Source organism: Cygnus atratus, chromosome 11, assembly GCF_013377495.2.
Source record: "Cygnus atratus isolate AKBS03 ecotype Queensland, Australia chromosome 11, CAtr_DNAZoo_HiC_assembly, whole genome shotgun sequence".
In the NCBI taxonomy this organism is placed as follows: domain Eukaryota; kingdom Metazoa; phylum Chordata; class Aves; order Anseriformes; family Anatidae; genus Cygnus; species Cygnus atratus.
The window spans coordinates 21,629,715-21,657,155 of record NC_066372.1 but is presented as its reverse complement, the minus strand read 5'-3'; the positions used below and the strand labels follow the sequence as shown (position 1 = coordinate 21,657,155).

The window sequence follows — 27,441 nt, the reverse complement described above, 5'->3', positions numbered from 1 at the left end:
GCAACCCGAGCTGCCAAGGGCGTCCCGCCGACCGGCTGTGTGGGGCAGGAGCGGAGGTGGCTGCGGGTGCTGGAGCACCGCGGTGCCTGCCCTGCGCCCTTCTCCCCGCCGGCTGCGGCTGAGCCGAGTGCCCATGCGGGAGCCCGTGGAGCAGGGAGCCGGCGGCGTGTGAGCAGCAGCCCCGACATGGCCGGGCAGGGGCCGGACGCTGCGGCTGCAGGTGAGGGGCGTGGGGAGCGGGGTGCTGCACCCGGGGGGTCCTGCGCTGGGCTGCCTGCGCCGGGAGGTCTCCGTCTGCGGGCAGGACCACGAGGGATGCTGCGGGGTGGGGAGGCATGGGGTGGCAGGCGTGCCTTGGGGTGGGCAGGGGGCTGGGGCCAGCTGAGAGTGCCTCCCCCTGCCCTGCCTGCTGATGCCAGGGGTCCCAGATGTCTACAGGGTGCAGAGGGGGGGTCTCTGGAGACTTCCCAGAGCCCCCAGCTGCAGGGAGCAGCTGAAGACAGGAGTGCACTGAGCTGGGCTGGGAGTCCTGGAGGGGACGGGGCCCTCCTGCGCTGAGAGCAACCTGCCTCCTCCGGGAGCCCCCACGCCAGGCCCCGCTGCCTGTCTGCCTGTCGTGGCAGGAGGGGACCGGCCAGACGCAGGCCCCGCGGTGGGGAACGGCAGCGCGGAGCCCCCCGGCAGCCCGACCCTCCCGGAGCAGGGCTGCGCCTGGAGCCCCCGCCCCGAGGGCGGCGAGGAGCCCCTGCGGCTGCCCACCTTCTCCCCGGCTGCCCAGGCCCGCGTGGCCGTCACCTTCGCCCTCTTCGCCCTCTCCGCCGGCTGCAACCTGGCGGTGCTGCGGGCGGCGGGGGGCCGGCGGGGCGCGCGGCGCTCCCACATCCGCCTGCTGCTGCGGCACCTGGCCGCGGCCGACCTGCTGGTGACGGTGGCGGTGATGCCGCTGGACGCCGTCTGGAACATCACGCTGCAGTGGCGGGCGGGCGACCTGGCCTGCCGCCTCCTCATGTACCTCCGGCTGCTGGCCATGTACGCCTCCGCCTTCGTCACCGTCGTCATCAGCCTGGACCGGCAGGCGGCCATCCTGCACCCGCTGGCCATCGCCCGCGCGCGCAGGAGGAACCGCGCCATGCTCCGTGCCGCCTGGCTGCTCAGCGCCGCGCTCTCCCTGCCACAGGTGCCCGCCACGGAGCTCTGCTCCGGCCCCATGCACCCCCTGCTCCTGGGGCTCCCGGGGGGGTTCCAGGGGCCACGCCGGCGTGGCGATGCCGTGAGCCCCTGGCACGGCAGATGGGAAGGGCCAGAGGGGTTCGGGCACAGCTCCCACTCGCACGGGCAGGATCTGACCCTGCCGCTCGGGTGCTCTGCAGCCAGAATCGCCGCGTGCTGCCTTGGGGAGGTGCAGGGTCTCTGTGCCCTCTGCAGCCCCCGGGGGCTGGCACCATCCCGCCTCTGCTCTGCCTCCAGCTCTTCCTCTTCCACACCATCACCCTCCAGCCCCCGCACAACTTCACCCAGTGCACCACGCGGGGCAGCTTCCCCCAGCGCTGGCACGAGACCCTCTACAACATGCTCAGCTTCACCTGCCTCTTCCTGCTGCCGCTGCTCATCATGGTCTGCTGCTACGCTCGCATCCTCCTGGAGATCTCCCGGCGCATGGGCTCTGGCCTCTGTGAGTGGGGGCTGGCAGGGCCCTGCCTGGGGGAGCGGCGAGCAGCATCCCAGAGGTGAAGCCCAGGCCAGGGCTGTGCGGGGCCCTCCAGGCTCCGCTCAGTGTGCAGGTCCCTGGCCCTGGCCAGGAGGCTGAGCCCCCCGCTCAGGGGTCCCCTGCTGCGTTTCAGTCTCCTCCAGGGACGTGCCATTGCGGTGCTCCGGGAACAACATCCCACGGGCACGGCTGCGCATGCTGAAGATGAGCCTGGTCATCGTCTCTTCCTTCATCCTCTGCTGGACCCCCTACTACCTGCTGGGGCTGTGGTACTGGTTCTGCCCACGGGCCATGCAGAAGAGGGTCTCGCCGTCCCTTACCCACATCCTCTTCATCTTCGGCCTCTTCAACGCCTGCCTGGACCCCATCACCTACGGGCTCTTTACCATCCCCTTCCGGAGGGGCTGCGGCTGCCCCTGCGGGCACAGCCCTGAGCCTGAGCCGCCCTCCCCGGCCACGGGCTCCTTCCACTGCTCGGCCTCGTCCCTGCGGGCCAGGCGGGGCGCTGGGGGTGCGCGGGGGCTGGGGCTGCCCGCTGGGGCTGGCTCCTGCCAAAGCAGCACCCTGTGAGCCGGCGCTGGCCCGATGCGGCACAGATCCCCAGGGGGCTCTGGACAGGGGACCCGTGATGGCACAACAGCGAGCACAAGTGATGGGGGCTCTGCGGCGCTTGCTCCTGTGCCACAAAGCACCTCTGCAAACAGTGGGGCAGAGCTGGTCCGGTGGTCGGGTGGGCACGAGTGCCCCCGGGTCTCCTCTTCCCTCTCTGTGCCCGTTAAGCCTTGTGCTGGGGCAGGACGCAGCAATAAAGCACCCCGTGGCCAACTCATGTGCTGCCTGCATCCATCCCCAGCTTGGGCTGTGCTGGGGCTGCCGGCTCATGGGGCTGGGGCTGGGCTGTGCAGGGACCCCCGCTGCTGTCCCCGAGGGCACCCGGCCTGGAGCTGCTCCTGTCCCCACAGCGGGGAGTCCCTGGGGACACCCCCGCTGCAGGGGGGCAGCTTCAGGGATGTCTGCGGGTGGGACGGGGCTGGTGCTGCTCCCCCTGCAGCAGCTGCTGGGGGCTGCTCGCCCCAGGCAGAGCCCCAGCCTTGTGCCCGCTGCTGGGAACGGGAGCTGGGCTCCTGCCCAAGGTCGTTGCGAGGCACGGGAGCCCAGCAGCTCCCGGCTCTGCGGCGGCTGCTCCAAGGCCAGTGCGGCTGCTGGGGCCACGGATGCCTGGAGACGTGGCTGTGCCGCCCTGCTCCTGTGGGGTGGGGGCTGCAGCTACAGCCCCCGGTGCGAGCTGTGCCTGGGGTCTCCGTGAGGGTGGGGGGCTGCTGGCAGGTCCCAGCACAGAGCTGGCAGGTCCCCCGGGGTCTGGCACCCGGACCTGTGCTGGGAGCACATTTGCCAGTTCCTGGAGCCATTGCTGGGTCTGCCCGTGCTTGGCAAGGGCTGCAAGCAGGCAGCAGGGGCCGGGGAATGTTTTGGCCCTGCCAAAACCCAACCCCTTGTACAGAGGTCTGCCATGGGCCAGCATGGAGCCTGGCACCGCTCCAGCAGGTGCTGAGCCTGCCTCTGCTCCACCGATGGGTGGGATGGGCCCAGTGAGCCATGGGCACCATTCCCTGAGCCCTGGGCTGCTGCTGCAGGGCTGGACGCAGCCTCAGAGTGGGCTGGGCTCTGGGGGGCACCGGGAGAGCCCCGCACTCGCTGCAGGGAGCTGGGAGGGAGCCGAGGGCAGAGCTGCAGCCCCCACATCTTCACAGCCTGGTGCTGGTGAGGGCTCAAGGACGGCACATAACCCCGTGCCCACACCGCGGCACAGCCCAGCATGGCACGGCCCCGCAGGGCAGCACTGCCACGTACAGGGCCACGGGCACACCGGGCCACCAGGAGGGGCAGAGGCCGTGTGCAGGTGCTGATGGCATTGGGGGAGCTCTGGGGGTGAGCCCGGTGAGGCAGGAGCTGGCAGCACCCTTTGCAGGCAGGGACGGTGGCCCCGAGTACCAGGACATGGGAGCGGTGCCCAGAAACAGCAGCAGGAAGCACAGTCGCATGGTTTATTATGAAGTGGCGAAGGGGAACGACAGTGGTGCTGATCTCCCATGGGTCTGGCAGGAGCTGCCGGAGGGGTTGGGGACGGCTGGGTGCTGCAGCCGTTGCTGCTGGGGGGCTCTGTCCCGAGGGACTGCAGGGAGCGCGGCTCCTGGGGGCTTCCTTGGCTGGGACAAAGCGGAGCTGTGCCCACCCCTTCTGCCTCGCACGGTGCAATGAACCCACCCAACTTGCCCCCCAAGAGCCTCTGCTGAGGTGGCTGGGGCTCGGGGAAGGGGTCTGGGTCTCAGCACAAGTCCCTGGCATGGACTCATGTAAGGATGAAAATGTCTTCTGTGGCGCACACCGCCCGTGCATGTGGCAGAAAAGGGCCTGGGAAATGCTGCATCGTGAGAAGTGTGAAAGCACGTGAAATAACCAAGCAAAAAGCCCCGGCTGAAACCTCACCTCCGTTTTTTGAGCCAGCCAGGGTCTCCTGGGACCCCGCTCCCAGCCTCGGCCGGTGCTGCAGCGTGCTCCAGGGGAACGGGGAACGACCTGCCCGCTGCGGACACAGAGGGGAGCTGTGCGCACACAGCCGCTCCGCCTGCCTCGCACGGCCAGGGACGCACGGATGCTGCAGCCCCCAGGGCAGCACGGCAGGCTGCGGGAGCACCCAGGAGGGGGGCACTGGGGGCTCTGCTGGGGGCACAGCTCCCTGCCCTGCGCTCTGCTGGGTGCCCGTGGCCTTGTGACTGCACCCTGCAGTCGCACCTGGCACGGACACGGGAGCAGAGCGTTGGTGCAGAGCCCCCGCGAGCCCAAACCCCTGGGAGAGCCGGGGAGCGGGGCAGGGCACGGAGGGGCAGCAGGCAGGGGGGGTGGCAGCAAAGCGGGAGGTGCTGCTGGTGGGGTTCGCGTGGGGGGGCTGGTGCTCGGGTGACCGTCCTCCATCCAGCTCAGCAGTCACGTCACCCTCTGCTCCATCCCCAGCCATGTCCCCACGGCAGCACCCTGTGAAAAGCAGAGGTCGAGTGTGACCCAGGGGAACGCTGTCTGCCCGCTCCCTCCTGCCTCCCCCTCCTGCAGTTTGGGCATGGGCACAGCTTCGGCATTAGGTGCCAGCTCCGCCGCTGCCTGGTCTCTTCTCAGTGAAGAAGCTTTTGAGCAGCATCACTTGCCCAATGCTGACCACAAAGAGGATGACGGTTTCCCCCACCGACCAGTACGAGACCCGGCCATTGAGGTCTTCGGCTCTGCTCCGGTCCTGCGCTTCCCGCAGCCGGTAGTGAGTCTGGGAGTCTATCACCGCGTTCAGAGCCTCGTGGATGGTGACGCAGGCAGACTCCATCTGGGGGGACAAGCACACGCTGTTGCTCGCGGGGCCCCACACAGCCCAGCCCAAGGACCGTGCTCAGGCAGCGGGGACAGGCAGCAGTTCCCTGCGCGGCTGGGTCTCTGCCAGCCCCTGCCTGAGCGCAGTGGTGCTCGAGGCAGAGCGGCCTCCAGCAGCAGGGAGCCTGCTTGGAGCTGCAGGGCACCACAGAGAGCCCTGCCCAGGTGTCTGGGCTCAGGGAAGGGCTCTCGGTCCCAGCTTGCTCAGCTGGCACGGCGGCTGTGCTCGTGCCAGCGGGAGGAGGACGTGGCTGGCACGCCGCAGGGGCGGTTGGCCGGCGGTTGGCACTTCTGCATTTGGCGGAGGGGAAGGGGGCGAGCCTGGTCCTGCGGGGCTGTGCCGTTTGGCCGCCAGCAGGAGTTGCAGCAGCACCGTCCTCCTGCCGCGGGAAGCGGCCACGTTGCGCAACGCACCTGTGTCAAGGCGGTGACGCGGCTGCTCATGTCGGGCAGGATGGGCGGCTCGTCGCCCACCTGCAGGTTGAAGTAGACGGTCTTATGGGAGAAGGTGGAGAACTCGTTGCTGAAGCAGAAGGTGTAGATGCCCTTGACTTCGGTGTGGTGTGGGAAACTGTCATACTGCTTCTTGGTCTCCCTGTAGATCGTCCTGCCATTGGGGTCCTCCACGTAGCAGTCCACATCGTAGTGCCCTCCGGTGATGACCTGCGCAAGGAGATGCTGGTGGCACCTGCCGAACCTCCGGAGGATCCCTGCGCCCCGCACGGAGCGGCGCTGTCCTGCCGCGTGCCCATAGCACGGCCATGCCCTCAGCAGCACGGGCACCGCGCCCACAGCTGCCCACCGCAGGCAGGGAGCCCAGGCCTGGGGAGGTTCTGCCCCATGGTGCCCAGGGCTCAGGTGGGGCACTTGGGCAGGGGGGCTGCTTCCCCTGCCACTGCTCTGGGTGCTGCTGCAGCCCCCGCGGGTCCATCCTGGCTCTGCCAAACAGCTCCAGGGTGGGCAGTGCTGGGCAGGGCTCAGGGCAGGGAATGGCCCCCAGAGCAGCGCAGGGGGAGCGGGGAGTGCACGGGAGAGGTGCGGGGGCAGCCCTGGCTGGGGCTCGGTGGGATGCGGGCAGGGGCACGGGCAGGGACGGGGGGAGACGGGAAGGGACATGGCAAGGGGCAGGGTCCCGCGGCAGGGTCCCGCGGCAGGGTCCCGCGGCAGTACCTGGTAGTCCAGCGTGAACTTGAGGCCCCGCTCCATCTCCTGGTGGAAGCACTGCTTGTCGCTGTCGGGCAGCTCGAAGGTGAGCTCGGTGCCGCCCGCCCGCAGCGCGCCCAGCAGCAGGGCCAGCGCCCAGCCCCGCATCCTGCCCGCTCCGCACCGCGCCGCGCCGCTCCCGGCCCCGCTCCGCACCGCTCCGGCCCCGCTCCCGGCCCCGCTCGGCGCCGCTCCGCCCGCGGGCCGCCCAGCCCTGACGTGGCAGCGGCCCCGGCCCGCTCCCGGCCCCGCCGCTCTTCCGGGCGGGAGGCGGCGGCTCCGCGGGGCTCGGGGGGGTCCGGGGGGGCCGGGGGGAGAGAAGGGGAAGGGCGAGGAGGGGCCGCGGGGCCAGGGGCAGCGCTTTCACTGAGCGAGCGGCGGTTCGAAAATCCCGAGCCGGCACTCGGCGCCATCGCCCCGCACCGCGCGCTCGCGGCCGTGCGCGCCCGCAGCCGGCTGAACAAACGCATTGAAGGAGTGCGGGACATTCCCGCGGGGAAACACCCGGCGCGCTCCCGGTAGCAGCGCACAGAACGCGGGAAGCTCGTAACGGGTGAGCTGCGGTTTGCAGGCACCATTCTTTTCTCAGACCACTGGCAGATGACGTTAAATATTACTTTAAAAAAACCAAACGCACCACGAAATACCAGAATATTTAGAAACGAAAGCTATGGGATTTTAAATTCCACAGCCTTAAATATAAGACAAACTTCATTGATATAGGCAAAATACACCTGAAATTCAATCTACAAGACATTTGACAGACAGGAAGTGTAAACTTTAAGGCTGTAAAAATATAAGCCCGCCTTTGCTCTAAATAGCATATTTAAATCTAAAATGCACTTTCAGGGAACATTCTTGTGCAGATAAAACCAGAACACAACGCTGCTGTACGCAGGACCTGTGCAAAGTTTTGCAACAGCCCGGAGAAAGACCACTAATGCCCTGGGTAAGGAACCAGCTCATCGCGGGCAGGTTCGGGACGGCCGAGGGGTGGAGGTGGCAACACAATCGTGCCCCAGCCCGGCATGCGGAGCCGTGTCCCTGTGTCCGCTTCACCCCAAAGGACCGTGGTGGCAACGGGGTCAGCAGGAGGAAGGCGTCCTGGCTGCGGCTGCCTGCGGCTGGCACGAAGCCCTGGTGCTCGCCACGTGCCATCCTCGGCACCCTCGCTCCCCTGGGGGAAGCTTCCCGCAGGGACAAGCCGGGACGTCAGTGCTTGGAGTTGCTCGGTGTGGTGGGAACTGCCCCTGCGCCTTGGTGGCTCTCAAGATGCTGAGGCAAATCCGTCCTGGTGGCAGGCCCGCTGAAGACACTGGGTTGCACCAGCAACAGATTTAGCTCAGCCTCTGTCATTTCAAAGTGCTTGGAAATCTCTGAGGCAGGAATCCTCTCCCTTCTCCAGCACAGTGAGGGTATAAATACATTCAATTGCTAACGAGGGTTATTTCTGCTCTTCCAACCTCTTGCAGCAGTAAGCTCCTTCCTGGTAGGCACTTCACAAATACATCAGCCCCCGGCTCCCTGGCGTGGGGCTCCCAGACCGGTTTCTGTATTAGAATGAGTGGGATGGAAGAAAAACGGATCGTAAATAATTAGGAATAAATAAACTGCAGCCAGGAGCCTTTGTGTGAAGCCTGACTCTGTATCTGAGACGTTCTGGGATCGGATTTCTCAGATAGTTACTCTTGGGGGAAAGTCCAGAAATGAGTTATCAGTACATGACAGATGCTTGGGCTTGATTCCTTGCCGCCTGCGACTCCTGGCTCTCCCCAGCTCTGGGAAGCAGCACGAGACCCTCCTCGCTCAGCCCCTGGGTACGGGGCTGAACACCCAGGGCTGCCAGCACTTCCCCGGAGCCAGCGACCGCTCTATTCAGGAACCATCATTTATGTTTCTACAGAGAGCATGTATTTGGTAAATTTTCTGGGAAATCGACTGTGACTCGGCTACTGGGCCACTATTTCCTCAAAATCAGAGAGCTGCCTCATCTGCTCCACCTGCATGGAGTGTCTCCGGAGAAGCTTCTTTTTGGTTCTCAAGTCACCCCGCTTGGGTGAGCTGGGAGCGATGGGCACCAGGGACTTCAAGCCAGCAGCAAGCAGGGAGGAAGATTTGCTGCTGGAGCCAATGTCAGGGATGGGGGGGTTGGGGTTCACATTCAGAGGGGGCAGGTACCCCGGCCGGGTATGAGAGATGTGGTCTAGCAGCAGGGTCCCGGACCCTCGCCGCTCCAGGAGGTTGGGCGGCCGGCGCCGGACAGCCCCAGGCGACGTGCTGGCGAGGCTGTCCAGGGCCTCCCGCGAGCCATTGAGCAGGGCCAGGTGGGACCCGTTCAGCTTCCTCCTCTCCGAGGCCACCTTCCCCACCTCAGCCAGGCCCGTGCTGTCGTCGCAGTCGTGGTGCTCGGCACCCAGCCTCCGCCAGTGCAGCGCCTCCATCACTGCCGGGCCCGCGGAGCCGGGGCCGCCGCTCTCCGGCTGTTCGGGCACCGTGCTCCTGCGGGGCAGGCGCTGGGGGCCGGCCGGGCTCTTCTCGTAGGCCGCCTTCCTGGAGACCGGCCCCGAGGCTGACGGCGTCCTCAGAGCCTGCTCGTCCACCAGGGGGAAGAGAGATGGGTCTTTGCTCTTGCTGCTGTTGCTCCGGGTGAGGGGAGCCTTTTTGGAAAAGGAGAGCTCACCGATGCCCACGATGACTTCGTCATCCGTGCGCACCCGCTGGTCCTCGTGGTGCGCGGAGGCGGCCAGCACTGAGGGCGCGACCAGCCCCCAGGGCTCGGACTGCAGCCGCTTCAGCTGGGGCAGCCGCGTTCTCTTGGCAGCGCTGCTTTTCCGCCCCGGGGAGGGCGGCTCGGTGGTGGCCTTGGCAGGGGGGCTGTCCCCGGGCTGGGCCGAGTGCGGCCCAAAGGCACAGTCCTCCTTCTCAGCGGGCGGGGGGGACGGGACGGCTGCTGTCAGGCTGAGGCTGGGGGCTGCCGTGCACGCCTCGGGGGGGGCCCTCTCCTTGAAGTCCAGCGAGGGGGGCATGTTCAGGTACTGCTTGGTGGCCTTGGTGCCGGTGGCTGACTTGTCCATGGTGATGATGATCACCTCCTTCCCCTTCGCTCTGCAGGCATTCAGGAGGTGCTGCAGCACGGCCTTGTCATCCGCGTTGATGGCATGGACCAGCGCAGAGGCTCCGGAGTGGTCCTCCAGGCTGGGGTCAGCCCCGTTCTCCAGCAGCAGGGACACCACCTCTCCCCCGGCGCCTCGGATGCAGGCGTGCATGAGGGCCGTTTTCCCAGACTTGTCCTGGATGTTGGGGTCGGCTCTGTTGTCCAGCAGGTACTTCACCATCTTGGCCTTGCTAATGCTCTGCTGGTCAACGTGCTTGGTGATGCAGGCCACCATGAGGGCGGTCTCCCCTTTCTCGTTGCTCTCGTTGATGTAAGCCCCCCCTTCCAGCAGGAGCCTGGTCAGCCGGAGCCGGCCGAGCCACACCGCCTTCAGGAGGGAGTTCTCCCCCATCTGCAGTACCGTCACCTCGTCCATGTCACCCGCTGCTCACTGGCAGGGAACAGCAGCGTCAGCCGGCAGCTGGGAAAGCAACCGGGATGGAGAGGTGAGGCTGGTGCCTCTGCCCCGGCCCTCGCCCCGTCCCTGCCTCCCTCCCTGGGGTGCCGCACTCCCAGCGCTGCTCTGCCTCCCGTGGCTGCCCCCCCCATGCATTTTCCCGATCAAAAGAGATTTAGATTAGATATGAGGAAGGAATTTTGTCCCACAAGGGCGCTGAGGCACTGGCACAGGCTGCCCAGAGGAGCTGTGGGTGCCCCATCCCTGGAGGCGTTCGGGGCCAGGCTGGATGGGGCTTTGGGCAGCCTGGGCTGGGGGGAGGTGTCCCTGCCCATGGCAGGGGGCTGGAACTGGATGATCTTTAAGGTCCCTTCCAACCCAACCAATGCTGTGATTCTCTGGCCTTATGCACAGCATCTCCTGCTGCCTGCTGGGGTTGCTGGGGTGCAAGGGGAACTGCAGCAGGAGGAAAAGCCTGTTCTCCTCTGGGACCTCCTGGAGTGAAAGAGCAGCTTTGTGGCAGCTGGGAGATGCGTTGGCCCAGCCTTCTCACACCCCTACAACGCTTTTACTTTATGACATCGGTCCATTCTCAGTAATCTAATTTTAGGATGTATTTTATTTTTCCAAGAAGCCCCATCAGGCACAGGGTCTCTGGCCTTACTCTGCTTTAGGCATGTGCCCTCAGTGCCCCAATCAGCCTCAATTGCCCTGAGCAGCCTCACCTGGGACCCCACCCACTCTACCCAGGCTGGGAGCTCTATTTAAATGCAGGCCCAGAGGCTTGGGCCTGGTTTGAGTGTGTGGGTGCCCAAGGCTGCATCTGACCCTGTCAGACTGGAGTTGTTCATTGGACTTCCCTCGTGGTCTGATTTGTCACCTTGCCTTGGCCGGATGCTCTCTGTTGATGGGATCTGTCACCGCCTTGTCCCCGCTGATGCGGTCTCACCACCTGCCTGCGTGACGGTCGCCTGCTGCTTATGGCTGGCCTCCCCTTGTGGAGCAGCTCTGCTCTTGCTGCCCCTGGCAATACAACTCTCAGCTCATCTTGCCTCACTCTTTTCCAGCTCTACTTCTCCAACAGCCATGCTGGTGTTTGTCTGGATGCAGCTGATTTCCTCGAGTGCCAGAGAAATCAGAATGGTCCCAATGCTGGTGTGGTTTCCGCCGTGTCTCGGAGGTCCCTCAGGCTGTAAGGCAGAGCCTGCTGGAGGCTGTGAGCATCTCCTGTGGCTTCTTGAGCGGAGGCTGTGATCTTTGCTTCCTCACTGTTGAGGGAAATGCTGTCTGTAACCCTGTGCTGCTTCATGGTGGTGTGAGCCGCTTGTGCAGGAGAGTACTGTAGGAGAGCAGCTTTCACTTGCGGCAGGACTGGCTCAAGAGGCTCAACGGGCACGGTCTCTTCTGGAAAGTGCTCCCTGACTCTGCCTGCCAGGGGCTGGCTCCAGGAAATTCAGCTGGGCAAGGCTCCTGCGTGCTGCCCCAGTGCCACCGCCCAGGATCTGAGTGCCTCCTGGCCCTGTGCCTGCCTCCTCGAAGAGCAGCACCTGCAGCTCTGAGAGCCGCTGAGTTCCGTGCACGAGGCAGAAGCAGCGGCTCGGAGCTCTGCTGGAAGGGGCAGCGAACGCCCGGCCCCGCGGGAACGTTGGAGGCACAGCGACCCTGCCGCCTGCTCGCTCCCTGCTCCCGCTGCCCCCCCCCCCCGGCCGTGCAGCCGGCGGCAGCAGCTTCCAACCCTCCCGCCGTGCCCCCCCGAGGGGGCAGCGCCAGCCCGCAGCGCCCCGCAGCTCACCGGCTGTCCCCGGAGCCTCCCCAGCGGAGGATGCACGGCCCCGGCCCGGTAAGTGCCGCGCCCCCCCGCGCCCCCAGCCCTCCCCGGGTGCCCGCAGCTCTCACCTCCATCCCCCTCGTCCCGGCCGCGGGGACGCCGGCGGGTCCCGTGCCGGTCCTGCGCCGGGTCGTGGCGGTGCCTCGGTCCCTCCCGCCGTCCCGGGGGCCAGCAGGACGGACCGCGGCTTTGGGGGGGGGGTCCTTCCCCTCCCTCCCCTCGCGGCGGGGGCTCCCTCGGCGCTGCGGGCACCGGCCAGAGCCCCCGGCAGGGGCCGGCCCCGACGCCCCCCGCCCGCTCCGTGCGCCCCGGGCGGCTGCGGCACCGCCGCCGTGCCCGCTGCTCCCGGCCGTGCCCGGCCGCACCGGGGCTGCGCGGGGAGGAGGCGGGGGGCGGCGCGTCCGCCCCCGGCTGGCTGCGGGGAGCGGCGGCGGGGGGGGGGGAGCGAGCGGGCGGGCGTCCTGCCGGCCGCCTCCGCGCGTGGCAGTGGGCGAGGCGCGTGCCCGCGTGCCCCCGGCTGTGCAGCGTGCGAGCGCGGGGCTGGGTGCGGAGCCCCGGCGGCCCGCGTGTGTCCGTGTGCACGCCGGGTGCCCCCGTCCCGGGGGGGCGATGCAGGCAGCGCAGCGAGCGGGTGCCCCGGGGGTCTGCGCGTGTCCCGGGTACGGCTCTGTCCCGGCACGCGTGTGCGCAGGCACGGGGGGGCTGCGTGCGGCTGCCCGCGGCCGTGTGGCTCCGTGCGCGGGGTGCGCAGCTCTGCCCGGGGTGTGCCGTGCCCCGCGTGTGCCACGGTGCCCGGTGCCACTGAGGGCAGCCCAGCAGGGAGCGGGCTCCCCGGGGCGGGGGGGGGGCTGTGCTGCCCCCATCCTTGGGGGCTGTCACGAGCAAACTGGGCAGAGCCCACGGCTGGACCTGCCTGGGGCAGGGTTGGGCTGGGACCCCCGAGCTCCACCTGACAAAAATGTGACCCTGAGGTCTGCATGTGCACACGGGCGCTGCCGAAGTGCTCTGTTGCAGGGGGAAGCCAGAGGCCATGTGTTGCTTTCTAGGGCAGAGCCTCCCCTCGGTGTCTGGCGAGAAGCTACCATGGCCTTCTGCTGTCACAGGGGCAGAAGTCTCCGGCCCTTGAATCTCTCATCCAGGCAGAGAACCGCTTTCCTGCAGCCTCCAGCCCGTCTTGCTCTGCTGCGAAGATTGGCTCTTCAGGAGTAGTCCCAGCAGAAACAGGTAATTGGCTACAAGGTGGGGAAAAATGGTCATAAATGTGTGACAAACACGACGTTGCACATGATTCTATAATTTAGCAGGCTACTGCTGCCTGTAGTGGTACTTATTATAGTACTCTCTCTGAAACTAGATTAACATTAAGGGAAATTCTCTTGTGATTACTAAAATATAATCTAAAATTGTAGCCTTCTTTGGTAAAAGATGATAATAACAATAATAATCAGAGCCAGCAGAAAAATGAAGTAGGTCTTATTACGTTAGCAAGCATTTAGGAAAACTTTATGGCAGCTTCTTTATTAAATCAAGTAAAGCAAAGACTTCTCACTAACTTGCTAAATTGGCCATATAAGCTCTGAAAATGTAACTGTTTGTCCATTCATTTCCACAGATGCATGCACAGCAGATTATTTGTAGCAAAGCTCTACATACAGAACAGATTTAGAATCACAGAAGTTGCCTTGGCAGGATGAGAACTCCCTCCCCAGGAGTGTGGGTTTGTTCTCCCTTCTGCTCCCGATGGCAGCACTGCAGCTCCCGGCGTGGAGCAGGCATTCTTGGGCTGGATCAAGAGGAAATGCGCCCACCTGCCCCAGTGATTTCAGAGCTAAGGGCAGCAAGGTACAGCCACAACAGGGGAAAGAGGTTCTGGGACCTCAGATGTGATGGGAGTGGGTGCCTGTGCGAGGGCAGGGCGATGTGAAGACCACGCAGGACAGCACAAGGCTGTCCCCTGGGGCAAGGTGCCCCTGCGGAGGGGCCTGGGCTGGAGGTGGCCTCATCCAGCTCCTGGCGCGTGGCGTGCCCTGGGCTGGTCGCATCCTGCAGTGGTTCCATTGAGAGGTTTGGTGGGGCTGCTTCAAAGTGAGGGGGCTGCTGCGTTTCCAGCATGTAGCATCAGCTGCTGCATGGAGAGCTGGCTGTGCTGTACAGGGGGCTGCCGAGACATGGTGAGTCACGTGTGATATCCACCAGGCTCTAATTATTCCTCCCGGTAGCACTCCTCTGTTGGGGACAGCGTCAGCAGCAAGAGCCGAGGAGCCAGCACCCCCTGCCTGCACGGGACCCTTGCCCAGCCCTGCCTGGGTGCGTGGTGATGCCGCTCCATCTGCCCGTTGGTTTCCAGCCCTGAGGAGCTGCTGGAGGGCTGCCCACGGGGCATTTTGGGTTGGGGCTGGGTGTGGGTAGCGCTGGCGGGGCTGTCTGCATGGGCTGGACAACTCAGATCACACCGGGGACACCCCGTGGATGGGGCTGGAGTGTCTGTTGTAGCCCACTCCATTTCCACACCAAACATTTGCCTCCTGCTTCCTGTTTTGTTGAATAATTCATAATGAGTGATTAATGGAGATGTGCCACCCCTTCCCTATTCACACATTATCACAGGTTGCATTTTTTCAGCACTATTAGTTATTCATAACGATTTGCTGAGTAATGCCCGAGCTCCTCAGGCTGCAGTGCTCTCCCTGGTGATGGGGCGAGGGGCACAGCAGGCTCCCGGCTGCACCCACCCGGCTCGGGGCCAGCTTCTGCTCCTCGGCCAGGTAAGCAGCACTGCGTGTCCAGTGCCAGTTCACCGGGCTGGGAGTGTGAGGCCCAGGTGCTTGAACATACAGACAGATGTGCCTGCAGCAGAAGATTTGGGTTAAACAGGTGATTGGTTATGAAGCAGATTTGGGCTGAATATTCCTGCTCCTTCCTTGATTTATCATGAATGTGAGGGGGTTTGGCTGAACCAAGGGGTGCATAGAGATGCCTGGCAAGTGCTCTGTCATCTCAGCTTTAACCCTCCCTGTCCTTCTGGACTGAGCATTTTGAAGTCACCTCTGCAGGAACATCGGTGTGGCTCGCTCTTGGTTCTCTGCTAGCACAGATGCAGGCGGTGCTGTCTGAGAGCCCCCAGGGGGCTGGACAGGGGAGTGAGGGCAGCGCTGGGGCAGAGCTGTGCCTGTGCTGCCAGGGCCAGCTCATCCTGCAGCTTCATGCTGCTGGCAGCGAGCATGGGGCTGTCCAGGAACTGCTGCCAGTGGCCATCTGGGGGGTGGGCTGGGTCCTCCTGGAGCGGGGATTGAGGCCGGATCCTGGCTTCAGCCTCCTCCATCCGGCATCCTGGGGGTGCCATGGCAACGGGGCCAGCAGCGATGGTTGCAGGGGGAGAAGCTGAAACTCTGGTGCAGGGGCTGGATGTGGCCCCGGGCCAGGCTGCGTGGAGCAGGGGGCTTGGCTGGAAGTGCTGGGGGGAGGTGTGGGGCCTGGGCTGGGGGTGGCAGAGGAGAGGGCCGAGCCCAGCAGGATCCTGTCCCCAGGCACTCCAGCAGTGCCTGGAGTGCTGCCTATGAAGATGCTCTGGCGGGGGGCTGGGCTGGCCCCTGCTGCTGCGATGGGCACCTGCACCCTGTGCAGTCACTGGGAGCACGGCAGGGGACGCGCTGTGCTGCAGAAGAGGACAGCAGAGCTGCTGAGTGCTCACTGGGCTGCTCCAGTGACCTCGCTGCAGACAAGCAGCTCTGGTCGGTTTATTACAGCTTTTGGAAGTTATAATTAGAGCCTGGCTTGGGAGGAGGGACCTGCTGTCAGCTGCTTAGGGCCTGTGACGGGACATCTGGTGTGTCTGGTGCTGCTGTGGTCTGTGGTGCATTTGTGCAGGGGCTGCAGTGCTGCTCCAGGAGGCCAAAGCTGTGAGTGGCAAGGGGCGGCCGCAGCTCTGAGTGCTTCTGGGGCCACGGGAGGAGCTGCAGTGAATGCAGCCGGTGGCTTGTCAGAGCCTGGGCCATCTCCTGTTGCAGGGGCTCCTCCTGGCACAGCAGCTCCCCGGCCCTGTGCAGCCCACCCTGGGTGTGGGGGCTGCTGGGGGACGCGGGGACACGGTGCGCAGCCTCGCCTCTGCCGGCGGGCTTGGCTAAATGCAGACTGTCTCCCTGGGGATGGCAGGCGCTGGCTCTATTTTGGGTGCTCTTGCAGAACAGCTGGTGATCATCCCTTACACCGTGCGGAGATGGCTGCGCACAGCTATTTCTGCCAGCTCATCCACGCACGGCAGCTTTTTATAAACACGCTCACCCTGGAGGGATGGACGCAGGTGCTGGAGGGAGCGTTTGGTGCTGGCATTTCGCAGAGCACCACCTCCGCACCGAATGCTGCTCCTGCCCTGCTGGGGCACGGCCGCAGTGCAGGATGTGTCCCCTGACCCACAGGGCTCAGTGGGGCACAGAGCCCGGGGCTGCCTTGGGCACGTGGGGGTCTGGGGGCTTTGGGGAGCTGTTCTGATGCAGGGACTGTGGGGACATTGCACAGTCACTGCCCGGTTGGTCCTGGCTCGGGAGGGCAGCAGCTCGCCCTTAGCCCAGGGGCACCAGAAATGGTGCAGCAGGTAGGTGGCTGTTTGCTCCTCAAGGGCTCTTCCACATCCCACAGCATTGCCAGGGCAGGAGGAGGTGCTCACGTGGACCAGCAGCCCTCTCCTGCCTTTAAAAATGCTGCCTGCTAACTTCTGAGTCTGAGTGCTGTGTGTACTGCACGGCTGGACACAGCCTGGCAGAAGGGACAAATCCTGCTCGGCTGCTTCATCTCCAGCTCTGTGAGCTCCTAGGCCCCAGCCCTCCTGGGATATCCTGTGTTGGACAACCTGTGCCATCTCCTTTCGTGGCCTCAAAGCAGCCCAGCTCTGAGCCTCTCCTGCCCAGGGGAAGGGAACCCCCAACAGCTGCTGCTTTGGCAGGTCCATCTGCCCAGAGCGCGACTTGCTGGAGAAATCCTCCCGCTGCAGGCGCAGGGAGAAGCCCGAGCCTTCTCTCCTTGCAGACCTGGTGAGGCCAGGGCTTGCTGGTGCTCAGGGATGCACAGAAACGAGGAGGCAGCTCCTGGGGCAGCCGGGGGGAGGACGGGACAGAGGGTGGCTGCTGCCCTCCCCTCAGGTGGCCCCGGGGTGGGGAGCAGCAGCTGGGGGGCAGGGGATGGGCCCTGAAATGCCCCCTCCATCCATCCCCACCTCCCTACCTCTGTTTCTGAGCCGGGCAGTCCCCCAGGGCTCGTTCCCTCCTGCTGGGGGGGCTCTGCCGAAGCACAAAAATTAGCGGCCCCCTGCCCCGTGAGCGTTCGGAGGCAGGAGGCAGCTGGTGATACAGCGCTTCCGAAAGAGGCTGCATCATCGCAAGTGGGTCTGGGGTTTCTATGGCAACCGCGGGGTAAAAATAGCGTCGGAGCATTTGGGAGCTGCCAGGCCTGGCAGGGAGAGCTCCTCGCATGCGGCGCTCTGCGGAGCGGGGCTGGCGGCCGAGCCCTGCGCCATGCTCTGGGGAGCTGCTGCCTGTGCCTGGAGCCCCGCCGCTCCGTCCCCCTGTCCCTGGGGAGCTGCCGTCCCCACGGGGCTGTGCTAGGGCCGGGACCTGCCTCCTGCCCCTGGGTGGGAGCCCTGCAGAGCGGAGCCTGGGCTGCTCCCCGCGGCGACCCCTTCATGTCCCCTTTGTGTCCCTGCTGTGGTGGGACGCTCGCTCTGGGGGTCTCCATCCCGGCTCCATCCTGCCCTGTGCAGGGAGCTGCCCTGGGGCTGTGCAAAGGCCCCGCTGCTCCTGCGCTGGGTGCGTGGCTGGGGCTCGGGCTGCACCGCTGGGACCTGGTGTGGGGTGCCCTGGGGCACAGACCGTGCTGCACTGAGCTCTTTTCTCTGCCAGGAAACCAATTTGAGGAGCAGTGTTGTTCTGCTGGCATCCAAGTGGTGTTGCTTCAGGAAACGGGGGAAGGCTGGGAGTGCTGCTCTCACAGGCTGGGGGTCGTGGCTCTGCCCCTTCCCGTGCTGTGTGCCCGATGGGCGCAGCATCCGTCCGTACGGGTCCTGGGTCCCAGCGACTGAGCCCCACATGGGAGTGCACGTGCCCGCCTTTGCAGCTCTTCCCCCTGCCTAACTTCTCTGCCAGCTCCACCCCGTTGGGCTGAGCCCCTCGTTACTCTCATCTCCACTTGGAAACGAAGCCAGGAGGGGCAGCCCGTGGGGCTTGGTGGGACCTGCGAGTGACTCTGCACAGCACCAGTGCTCTGCTCCAGGGAGCTCAGCAGCCAGCTCCTTCTGATCCACGTCTGAGGCGTGAACAAAGTTTAAAACCTTCCTGTAAGCGAGTAGCGTTTAGGGATGGGTGAAATCTGGGTCATCCTCCATCACTGGCTTGACAGTGTTGTGCGTTAATTAGACTTTGACTCTAATAAGCTGTGTTAAGGTCTGAAAATAGAAATGCCACTGCTACGTGTCACCGAGCAGTGAGTGCTGCTCATTTTCTAATTACTGTGTGACATTTTGCACAAATAACACCAGTGTGCTGCCCCCCAGATAACCGGGCCTTCCTGCCCTGCAGTCTCTGCCCCTTGCCTTCGCAGTGCATGGGGGTTGTGTCCTGCACGGTGCCGGGATGCTGCGGTCGGTGCCAGGCCCCTGGCGATGTCCCTGCTCGGGGGGCACGGGGCTGCCCAGGGTCCTCACCCTTGCCCCTGGCCGTGCCTTCTTCCTAGCACGGGAGTTTTAGAAGCTGCTGCGAAAGCGTTTGTGACCCCACCACTGTCCCTGTGGAGCTGAGCACTGCAGGGCTGCCTTTTCTCGGAGTCTGGGCTAATGGTGCAGCGGCTTGCCCGGCTTTTCTGGGCATGTTGGTGTGAAAATGTCACAACTGTGATCATTTCTTTCTCTCTCCTTCTTTCTCATTTCTTCTCCTTGGTCTCTGTCACTCCTGCAGTTGGTGGTTGCCTCGGCAACGTATCTGTCTCCTTGCACTTTTTCATCCTTTTTCCTTTGTAATCTATAAATTCTTGCACCTCCACTTTTTTAAAAATCTCAGCTGTACTCCAGAGGATCTGTAGAGAAGCCCTCTGGATTGAAAGGCATGGAAATACAGTCAGTGCTAGGCTGGAAAATCCTGGACCCAAGCAGGAGAGAATTTTTACAGCTGGCAGAGGAGGAGGAGGACCCTTGTTTCCCAGCCTGTGAAGCTGCACTGCTCTGTCTGAGCACGGCAAGCTGCAGCCTAGGTGCTCCCGGCAAGGGCCTGGGTCCCTCAGGCTGGGCTGTCCCAGCCGGGGCTGCGCTGTATGCCCCAAGAGATGGGGAGTACCCGAGTCCTCCTGGGGCTGGGCACCCAGCGGGTCCCTGCCACACGATTTACATACGTGGCCAGCCCGGTGCAAGGGGCCAAATGCTGGAACTCGGAGGCAGGCTGAGCACCTTGAACAGCGCAGCTTTCCACGGGTTCTTTGAGCCTGCTGACTCCAGTAGTTAATAGGCAGGCGTAGGAGGAGCTGAATGGCAATTCAATTTGTAGCGATTATTTGCCAATTAAGATTAGCACAGGCAAATGTCTGGAATGGGCGGAAAAAGCTGCTTGGCCTAAGGGAAGGGGCTGCAAGACAGAGGGAGAAGCTGGGGTGCAGGCGGGGAGCACCGCAGCCGTGCCTGCCTGGAGCTGCCCCGGGGGGCTGTGGGAGGTGTCGGGTCAGAAGCCTCCGCTCCCGGGGAGCTGTATGGGGACGGTGCCGGCAGCCGTGTCCCACGGGGATCGCTGCTGTGGGGGCTGCGACGGGGAGGTGAGGAGGTGGCAGAGCCAGCAGTAGGTGAATGCGGGTGCTGAGCATCGCCTCCAGCAGCCCTGGGACAGGGGGCGCTGGGTCACGCTCGGTGCCCCAGGGATGCCGTGTGCTGCGCCCATGAGGACTGGCGACTCTGGTGTCCTGTGTGTCCGTAACGATGCCCCGAGCTCAGGTCCCTGCTCTGTCCCCTGCCACCTGCGTTAGGCAGGGACACTGGGGTGCTGGTGGCCTCTGAGGCAGGAGGGACCTGGGGGACCCCGGCCTCACAGCTCCCTGCTCAGGGCCAGCACCGCTGCCTGCACCCACGCGGCTGCAGCCAGGGCATCGGGCGGGAGTTGGCACTGTGGGCGAGGGCCTCCGGGGGTTTTGGTGAGCCTCTGTGGGGCGTTACCTGCCCCACTGCCTCCTGGCCGGGTGCTGAGTCCCTGATTCCTGCAAGGTGCATGCAAGCCCTGAAGCTCAGAGCTGGCTGTTAAAGTGTTTTCTCATGTTAGTGTTACAATTTGATGGGGAAAAGGAGATGCAGGCAGTAGTTCCCACCCAATACTCTTTTTTTTTTTTTAATATTATTAAACTAAGTTTTATAAATATTCATGGAAATGAAATCAATGCAAAAATATTCCATTCTCTCATTTTGGCAGTTTAATTTTAGAAACTCATTTTCTCTTGAGCTCTTTACTGAGAAGTCATTACAACGCTTTTTGGGTTGCGTCTCACTCCTAACCCTGCAAGGATCCTCAGATGTAATAGTGCATGAAACAACAAAAGCAAAATGTCAGTGCCTCGTCCTTGGGGCTGGCAGGGAGGCAGGGCTCCAGGACAGAGGCTGATCCATTGCAGTGTGCAGGAAAATGCCTCCTAGCAAGCATTTCTAGCAGGCTGGGGTGGCTCTCCCTGGGGACACGGCCCTGCGGCAGGGCAGCAGCAGCAGGACCGAGCAGCAGGCGCTGCCTGGGGTCCGTGGCCCCCGGGGGCTGGAGCCCCCACGCGCTAGGAGCTGGGTGAGCACAGGAGTTGGGTTCCTGCTGCTGCACGGCTCGTGCCCGGCCACATGAAGCACCGGTGGTGCGGAGCCCCCAGCAGGATGCAGCAGGGCCCCTTGCCCCCAGCCGCTCTCTGAGTTTCCCACACCGCAGATGGTGATGGTGGTGCTGGTGCAAGCGCTGCACGCGCCCTGCTTGGAGCGAAGCACCCGCGTTTGATCCGACCCGATGTCGCCCTGCTCGTGCTCTCTGCACTAAAGGCGACCGAGGTCACCAGCTGGCACCCGCATTGCATCTGCCTGCGTCCTCTGCCCAGTTCCCATTCCGAGCATTTTTTTGTGCTCCAGGTAGGTTAGGTAAATAGCGCCTGAGCCGCGCTCGCACTCCTGCCTGGTGCATGCAGCACTGAGGCCAGCACAGCAAACAGACCTTCATCTAAAAATCATCTTGGTTTAAGCTTGTTTATATAGAAAGTAATTTTATGTTGACCTCATATAAATTCTGCACGATGAAACATTCATTTTCGTTACTGTTTGAACAAGGGAACCTGGCAGCAGCCGGGAGGACGGGACTGAAGCCTTATTTTATTAGCGGTGCGGTGCTGCAGGAGGGCACGCAACAGGCACCCACGTGCTCGTGTCTCAAGTTTGTGACTTGTCGAGCCGGGGCCTCTGCACCTCCCCAGCCACCAAAGGAGATCAATCACCTCTGTGCCTGGGCTGCGGGCGTCTCACAAGCCAGAGTTAATTATTTCGGCAGGTTCTGAGGTCCTTACACAAGAGAGGTGTCAGCAGGAATTTCTCCTCCCTGCTCCTGCGAGCAGACTGTGCCGATGCTGCTCGCCTCGCCCGGCTGCAAGCGGGGCCCCGGCAGCTCCGCCGAGCCCTGCGTGTGTGCTGCCATCGTGTTTCAGAGTCAGCTTTGGGTGGAAAGCAGCAGGGACTCTGCAAGAACACGGTAAAATAATTTATTCACTTAGCTGGGGTGATGCAGCAGGGAGTTTTGTTAAAACTGCACTCTGAGTTATGTGCTAGAAATGCATGGTGTGAGATTCATAGCTCATCCTTTGCTTGCCTGAGAGCCACCCATAAACTGATCCAGTGGACAAACACACACTGAGCATGGAAAATAACCACGCGGCTTGAGGTGCCCGTGCTATGTCCGATGCACGTTGCGTCCTGTGCCAGCGCGGTGACACGCCACAGCTCCCGGCAGGTGAGGAGAGGTGCTCGGGTGGAGGAGGGAGATGATTTGAGTTTGCATTACACAGAATGCTTGTCGGAAGAGAAGTGATCTGTATTTAACAACAGCGGTGCTGTAATAACCTGCAATTACCTCCGAGCACAGCCTGTGGGGGTGGCTCTTTGCTGGCAGAGGCTCGGGGGAGGTTGGCACTTCCCTTCCCTTCTCTGCGCTGCTGACAGCGCGGTGGTGGCTCGGGGGTGCTCGGGGGGTGCCCTCCCTCACCCGGCTGCTGCTTGCAGGGGGAGAGGGGCACAAAGGCACCGGCACAGAGCGGTTTGCAGAGCAGCCCGACCTCCTGCCAGCCACGTCACCGGTCCCCGAGGTAGCAGCTCCCCACGGCCCAGGCTGATGCCAGAGCCCCATCCTGGCACACGCAGCGGCGGGGGCTGCTCTGCTGCTACTGCCACATCTGGTCCCCCAGGCTCTGAGCCTCTCACCCAGAGCTGCGGCGTCCCGGCTCCCACGGCTGCCTGCCGACGTGCCGCCACGTCGGGAAGTGGGAGAGCTTAGCGTGATTATCTGTCCCTCCTCCTCTGCCTGCGCAGCGCTGGGAAAATGCTGCAACGCCTCTCTGGCGAGAAAGCGAATTATGCAGGCTGGCTTTGCTTTGAAAAGCTTGTGATGTGTAAGCAGAGGAGGAAGACGAGGGTATCTGTGCGCTTGCAGGCTGGCTTTGGTCCAGCCACGCAAAGGAAGACACTTCTGCATGCCTCAGCACGGCGCCGTGCTGTGGAGCTGGCGATGCGGGGTGGGTGCGGGGGAGCTGCGGGGGCACGGCTCTCCCCCCCGGGCAGGCAGCGCTGTGCCAGCAGTGCGTTCTCCAGGAAAGAGCCCCCCCTTACACCGCAGTCTCATCCCTGCTTGCCCTGCTGTCCTGTGCCACAACACCACGCAGCGTTTCTGCTTGCTTCTCTGCAGCTGTTGGCAGCCCCTGGAAAAGCCTCCTGGCCAATTTCTTGGCCACCGCACTCGCGGTCTGCTCCTCTGGTAGGGGGGCTGGGGGGGGGCCAGTGATGTGTGAGGTGTGCAGGCAGGGTCCTGCTGCCCACGCCATGGCTGGTGCAGGCAGCCCGCAGCACCAGCCCTGCCAGGGCTGCGGCTGCAAAGGGCTGGGCCTGGGAATTGCGGCTGCAGATGCCCGGGGCCGGGTGGTGAGGCTGCAGCTGAGCCCCAGCACCTGATACTGGCACCGGGGGGTGTTGGTGGTGGGCTCAGAGCTGTTTCCTTCCCCCTCCTCTGTACCCGCTTCTGCCCCACTCCCCTCTGCGCAGGCTGGGCACGCTGCCTGTCCCCAGGGACCCCCGCTGCCAGGCCAACAGGGGACCTGAGCTGCCGTGCGGGACGCGTGCACTGGCAGCTCCGTTTGGCCCTCCAGCTGCCTGCTGAATCCTCTGCTTTCTGGTGGGAGCTCTGCACGCTGCAGCCTGGCTCCCTGAGCCTGGCGGTCGCCTCTTGCAGACAAAATGCTGTCTGTGTGCTGGCAGGGAGGTGGTGGCAGGCCAGACCCAGCGCATGGTGCGTGTCCCCTCGCGCTGCGCCTGCCTGGGGCGCACGGCCGCAGGTGCTTTTCCGTGGCTGTCTGAAGGGCTGCGGTGGTTTTAATATCTCTGCCGAGTGAAATTTCCTGATTCAGCTTTCATGTCCCTTGGGACACTTATGAAATATCCGGATTCTGTTTTTTCTGAAGAAGTGGAATTTCCTATTTATGGATTTAATCTAAGGGCTACGTGCTCGGGGAGGGAAGGGGCTCTGCCCGGCTTCGCCTCCGCTGGGCACCTACAGCCCGGCGGCCCCATGGCTCAGCTGCCCTGTGCCAGCGCTGGAACCGGGGCTGCTGCAGGGAATTCGGCTGCCTCAGTAGTTTTCCAGCTCGCGCTAAGCCCGCTTTTCATGGCTTAATCACACCGCCTGCGATGAGTGAAGGCTAAATGCACGCCAACAGTCTGCTGGCAGGCCCATCTGGGGAGGGATCAGGCGAGGTCCTGTCCCAGGGCTGAACCCCTCTCACAGATGCTGGCTGTGAGAGCTGCGCTCTGCTGCCCTGCTGCACCGCCACCGCACCAAGGAGCACCTGGAGCACCCTCGGTCCGGTCCCCTGGCCCTGGGGGAGCACAAAGGAAGAGGAAGCTCCTCGCCCCTGCTTGGCTTTCGGGGCTCATCCTCACCCCCTGCCTGTGATGCTGCCCAGCCTCTGCCCGGCAGCCCCCAGGAGTCCTGGGGAGCCACGGGGTGAGCGAGGTGCTGTAGGGCAGGGCACAGCCTGCTCACTGCTGCCACGGCTGGCCTGGGGCACCTACGGGCTGCACGTGGGGGCTGCTGGCAGCTGGGCTCTGTGCCTGGCAGACATTCAAGCAGCAATACCCAGGGGCAAATTATGGTCCTCCAAGACGTGGAAGTACCAAGCATAAAGCCAGAGAGATGTTTTGTAGAGGAGCTGGGCTCTGCTCCTCCAGCTCCCCGCTGAGCTGGGGGGATGCCCTGGGGCCCCCGGTGCCAGCCTGCTTGGGATGTCTGCCCCCTGCATACCCAGCCCCTGTTCTTCAAAGCCCTGCTGCTCTGAGGGCCCAACCCTTCCCCTTTTTGCCCGTGCTCAGCAGTCTGAGTCAGCAGGGCATTTGCACAGCAAGGATTTCATCTCCTGACTCAGGCTGGCAGCGACGGAGCCTGCTGCAAATATTGACATTTCCCTCTGCTCCCAGAGGCCACTGCAATCTCACCTGCACAGCCGGTCGTGGCAATGCCCCGTCCCCCTGTGGTGGGGGCTCCCTGTGTGGGGTGATCGGTGAGCGTGGGGCCTGGCCGTGAGCTGCCTCGTCCACGCTGGTCCTGGCCCCGGTACCCGGGAGGTGGAGGATTTGGGCTCCCCTCCATCCCAGGGCAGCAGGGAGCTGCGGGTTGGAAATCTGCAGCACATCCCTGGTGCTTGGACCAGCAGCCTGTGAGCCAGGGGGCTGAGCATGCCGGCACCGTCCGGCCCATGGCAGCACACGCGGGGCCAGGGCTGGCGGCACAGGACCGGCACAGGATGGGGCTCGTGGTGCTGCTGGCTGTGCCCATACAAGCAGGAACGGGCCCCAACCCCAGGTGCTGGGAAGGAGACGGAGCACCTGGTACAGCACCCCGGCACCAGGAGGCCCGTTTTTGCTAACTAGTGAGACCTATTTCTGCTAGATCGTGAGATCTATGTCTGCGAAGCTGGTGCCAAGCAGGTGGGTCGGAGCCTAGTCTGTTCTCAGAAAACAGCAGGATGGCCAAACAGGACGCAGGGCACGCTCCCTGAGCCCCCACTTGCAAGGTTTCCTCCCCAGGGCTGGGCTGGGGGTCTCCCTGGCGTGTGGGGGTGCCGGCCCCCTGGGGTGCCAGGCTCAGCGAGCGGCACCGGGTGCACCCAGCCGGCAGCGGGCTGCGGTCCCGCCAGGGTGCAGACACTGGGGTGCGCAGCTGTGGGAGGCTGGCTGCAGGCACACCTTTGCATTAAACAAATATCCCCCGTTACCTAACGCTTTCATTTTGCTTTCCTAACTGGCTGGTTTTGTTCTCATGACTCACTGGGATGTTTGCCTTTCTGTTACTGTCATTCCTTTCATCAGCTGCAGGCAGAGCCGTGTTGCCACCACTTACCTTTAAAATCATGTGCACATTTGAAAAAAATAACTTTTAATGTAAACAATTCCAAACAGAAATAAAACACAGGCATGTCACACTTATGCAAGTCTTACTTCTTACTTTTGTAATTGCTCTTTATACTGATTCCAAAGAATCTCAATGGCGAGTTAACTTCACCAACACACGAACAAACTGCAATTTGCTAAATCAGCATTTTGTGACCCCTCGCACAAAAAGTATCTCAAGACCTCGTTAAAAAAATGCATTTCCCTGCAGGACACCTGTTGTCGATGCTGAAAGATAAAAAGCGGGGAGCAATACAACCTGCTGGCTCTCAGTACAAACCAAACGTTTCTTTAACCGCCGAGTTTGCTTTGCAGTCGGTTCCACTTAAAGCCAACATCTGCGGCAGACACGGCACGGCACGCCTGCCGGCGCATCCCAGCTGCTGCCGTGCGGGGCCGGTGCTGGGCGAGGTCGCTCGTGTCACTCGCATACCCTTATCAGTTCTCCGTCCAACAGTTACAGTGGAGAAGCTGGGCTGGAAAAGTGATAAGGGGATGAGAATGGCCTCAGAAGACGCTTCCCCCCTGAAACTTTAGAACGAAAAAAAAAAAGAAAAGAAAAAGCTAAGCTGGTAACAAGTGAAATAAATCGTAAGACATCACCGGTTGCCTCCTCTCCAGCCCTCGTCTGCATCGTCTTCCAGAGGCTGGCGGTGAGGCAGGGCTGTGCCGGCGGGCGATGCTGTGCGGGGAGCCCAGCAGCCCCTGGCTCCGCTGCCCCGGCAGTGCCCGTGCCGCGGCTGCTCTGCTCCAGCCGCAGACACTCCCCATTCACAAATTTCATAACCTCCAGTCCCCTCCCTGCGGGTGGGATTGGACGTCCCGCTCCCCCCCCTCGGTGCGCTCCGCGGGGCTGAGCCGGCGCCCCGGCCCGTCGGATTAAGCTGTACAAATTGTGGGGCTGGAGACGGGCGGATTCGTCTGACGCTGCAGAAAGGTGCTGGCGGCCCTGGCCCTGCACCCGCGTCCCGCTGCTGCTGCCCCCAACCTGGGGCTGGGGCTCGGGGAGCCCCCGCTTGCAGAGGGCGAGGAACCCCGTGGTGGTGGCTGGGAAGGGTCGATTTTTCCCCTGCCCGTGCTGGCATGCTGTTGCTCCTCTTTGAGCTGCAGGCCCCGGAGCCAAGCCCTGCTCCGCGGTGCCAGCCCCATCCCGAGCCCCAGGGCAGCTCCTCCTGTGCGCCGTGTCCCTGCCCTGGTCCCCACTTCCCCACCCAAGCAGCAGGCAGCCCCTCAGCACGCTCCAGGGCGGCTCCCCAAAACGTGCAAGCAGACCCCAGCATGCCCCCAGGGCTGGGAAGGTGAGCGCTGGCCTCCGGCTGCCTTGGCCACGTTTGTGGGCAGCCCTGGCATGCCCCAAGCACCCCGCTCACAGCAGAGGCTGGAGCCGAGGAATCCCATCACCACTCCCCAGCTCGGGCTTGTGCTGGCTTGACACCGAGCTGCCGGGCGATGCGTGCAGGGATCGGCGAGCTCACGGGCACGGTCCTGCACCGCGCGCATTAGGTGATGCTTGGGCTGTGCTGGCAAAATGAGCCCCGGCAACTGCTCGGGGGCCTCTGGTGGGTCAGCGCCCAGCTCCTTGCTGAACAACCCAGGGCTCCTCCTGTCCTCAGGGTGCCCGACGTGGGGGGACACTGTCCTGGTGCCCGCTCCCCATGGGTCAGGCCCTGGGACACAGCGGCGTTCGGCGGCGGTGGAGAACCGGTGAGGGTTTTCCACCAGAGTGCGAGGCCACAGCCGGTGCTGGGCTTGGTGTCAGGGACACGGCACGGTATTTTTTGTCTGAGCTGAGGCTGGAGCAACACCCACCGTGTCCCGTCCAGCTCCAAAGGCCTCAGCTCTGCTCTCTGGAGCCGGGCTCTCCCTCCGCGAGCTGCAGAGCTGCAGGTGCAGGAGCCCTGACGCTGTGACCTGCTGCGCTGTGTGCCACCATCAACGGGGCCTTGGGGTTTGGGCTGGGGAGGTGACGGGGTGGCTCGGGGCGAGAGCAGCGCTCAGGGCTGGCACGCGGCGAGGTGCTTTGCAGCGGTGGCCCCAGTGCAGTCATGCA

The 27,441-nt window shown here is 63.6% G+C and overlaps 3 protein-coding genes across 3 annotated transcripts; 1 reads left to right on the top strand and 2 right to left on the bottom strand.

The window, feature by feature from the left end:
- The first annotated feature begins 186 nt into the window (after positions 1-186).
- LOC118259413 (gonadotropin-releasing hormone II receptor-like) lies at positions 187-2,278 on the top strand. The gene is made up of 4 exons (XM_035568926.1): positions 187-220; positions 624-1,177; positions 1,468-1,672; positions 1,842-2,278. Exons 1-4 carry the CDS (start codon positions 187-189, stop codon positions 2,276-2,278), a joined length of 1,230 nt encoding a protein of 409 aa, XP_035424819.1.
- A 1,461-nt stretch (positions 2,279-3,739) lies between these two features.
- On the bottom strand, positions 3,740-6,813 carry TMED3 (transmembrane p24 trafficking protein 3). Its single transcript, XM_035568928.2, has 4 exons — positions 6,749-6,813; positions 6,293-6,539; positions 5,537-5,785; positions 3,740-5,078 (listed from the first exon to the last, which is right to left on the bottom strand). The coding sequence occupies exons 1-4, from the start codon at positions 6,811-6,813 to the stop codon at positions 4,842-4,844; spliced, it is 798 nt and encodes a 265-aa protein (XP_035424821.2). The 3' UTR covers positions 3,740-4,841.
- A 1,461-nt stretch (positions 6,814-8,274) lies between these two features.
- ANKRD34C (ankyrin repeat domain 34C) lies at positions 8,275-9,855 on the bottom strand. The gene has a single exon (XM_035568925.1). It carries the CDS (start codon positions 9,853-9,855, stop codon positions 8,275-8,277), a length of 1,581 nt encoding a protein of 526 aa, XP_035424818.1.
- Between the last annotated feature and the right edge of the window lie 17,586 nt (positions 9,856-27,441).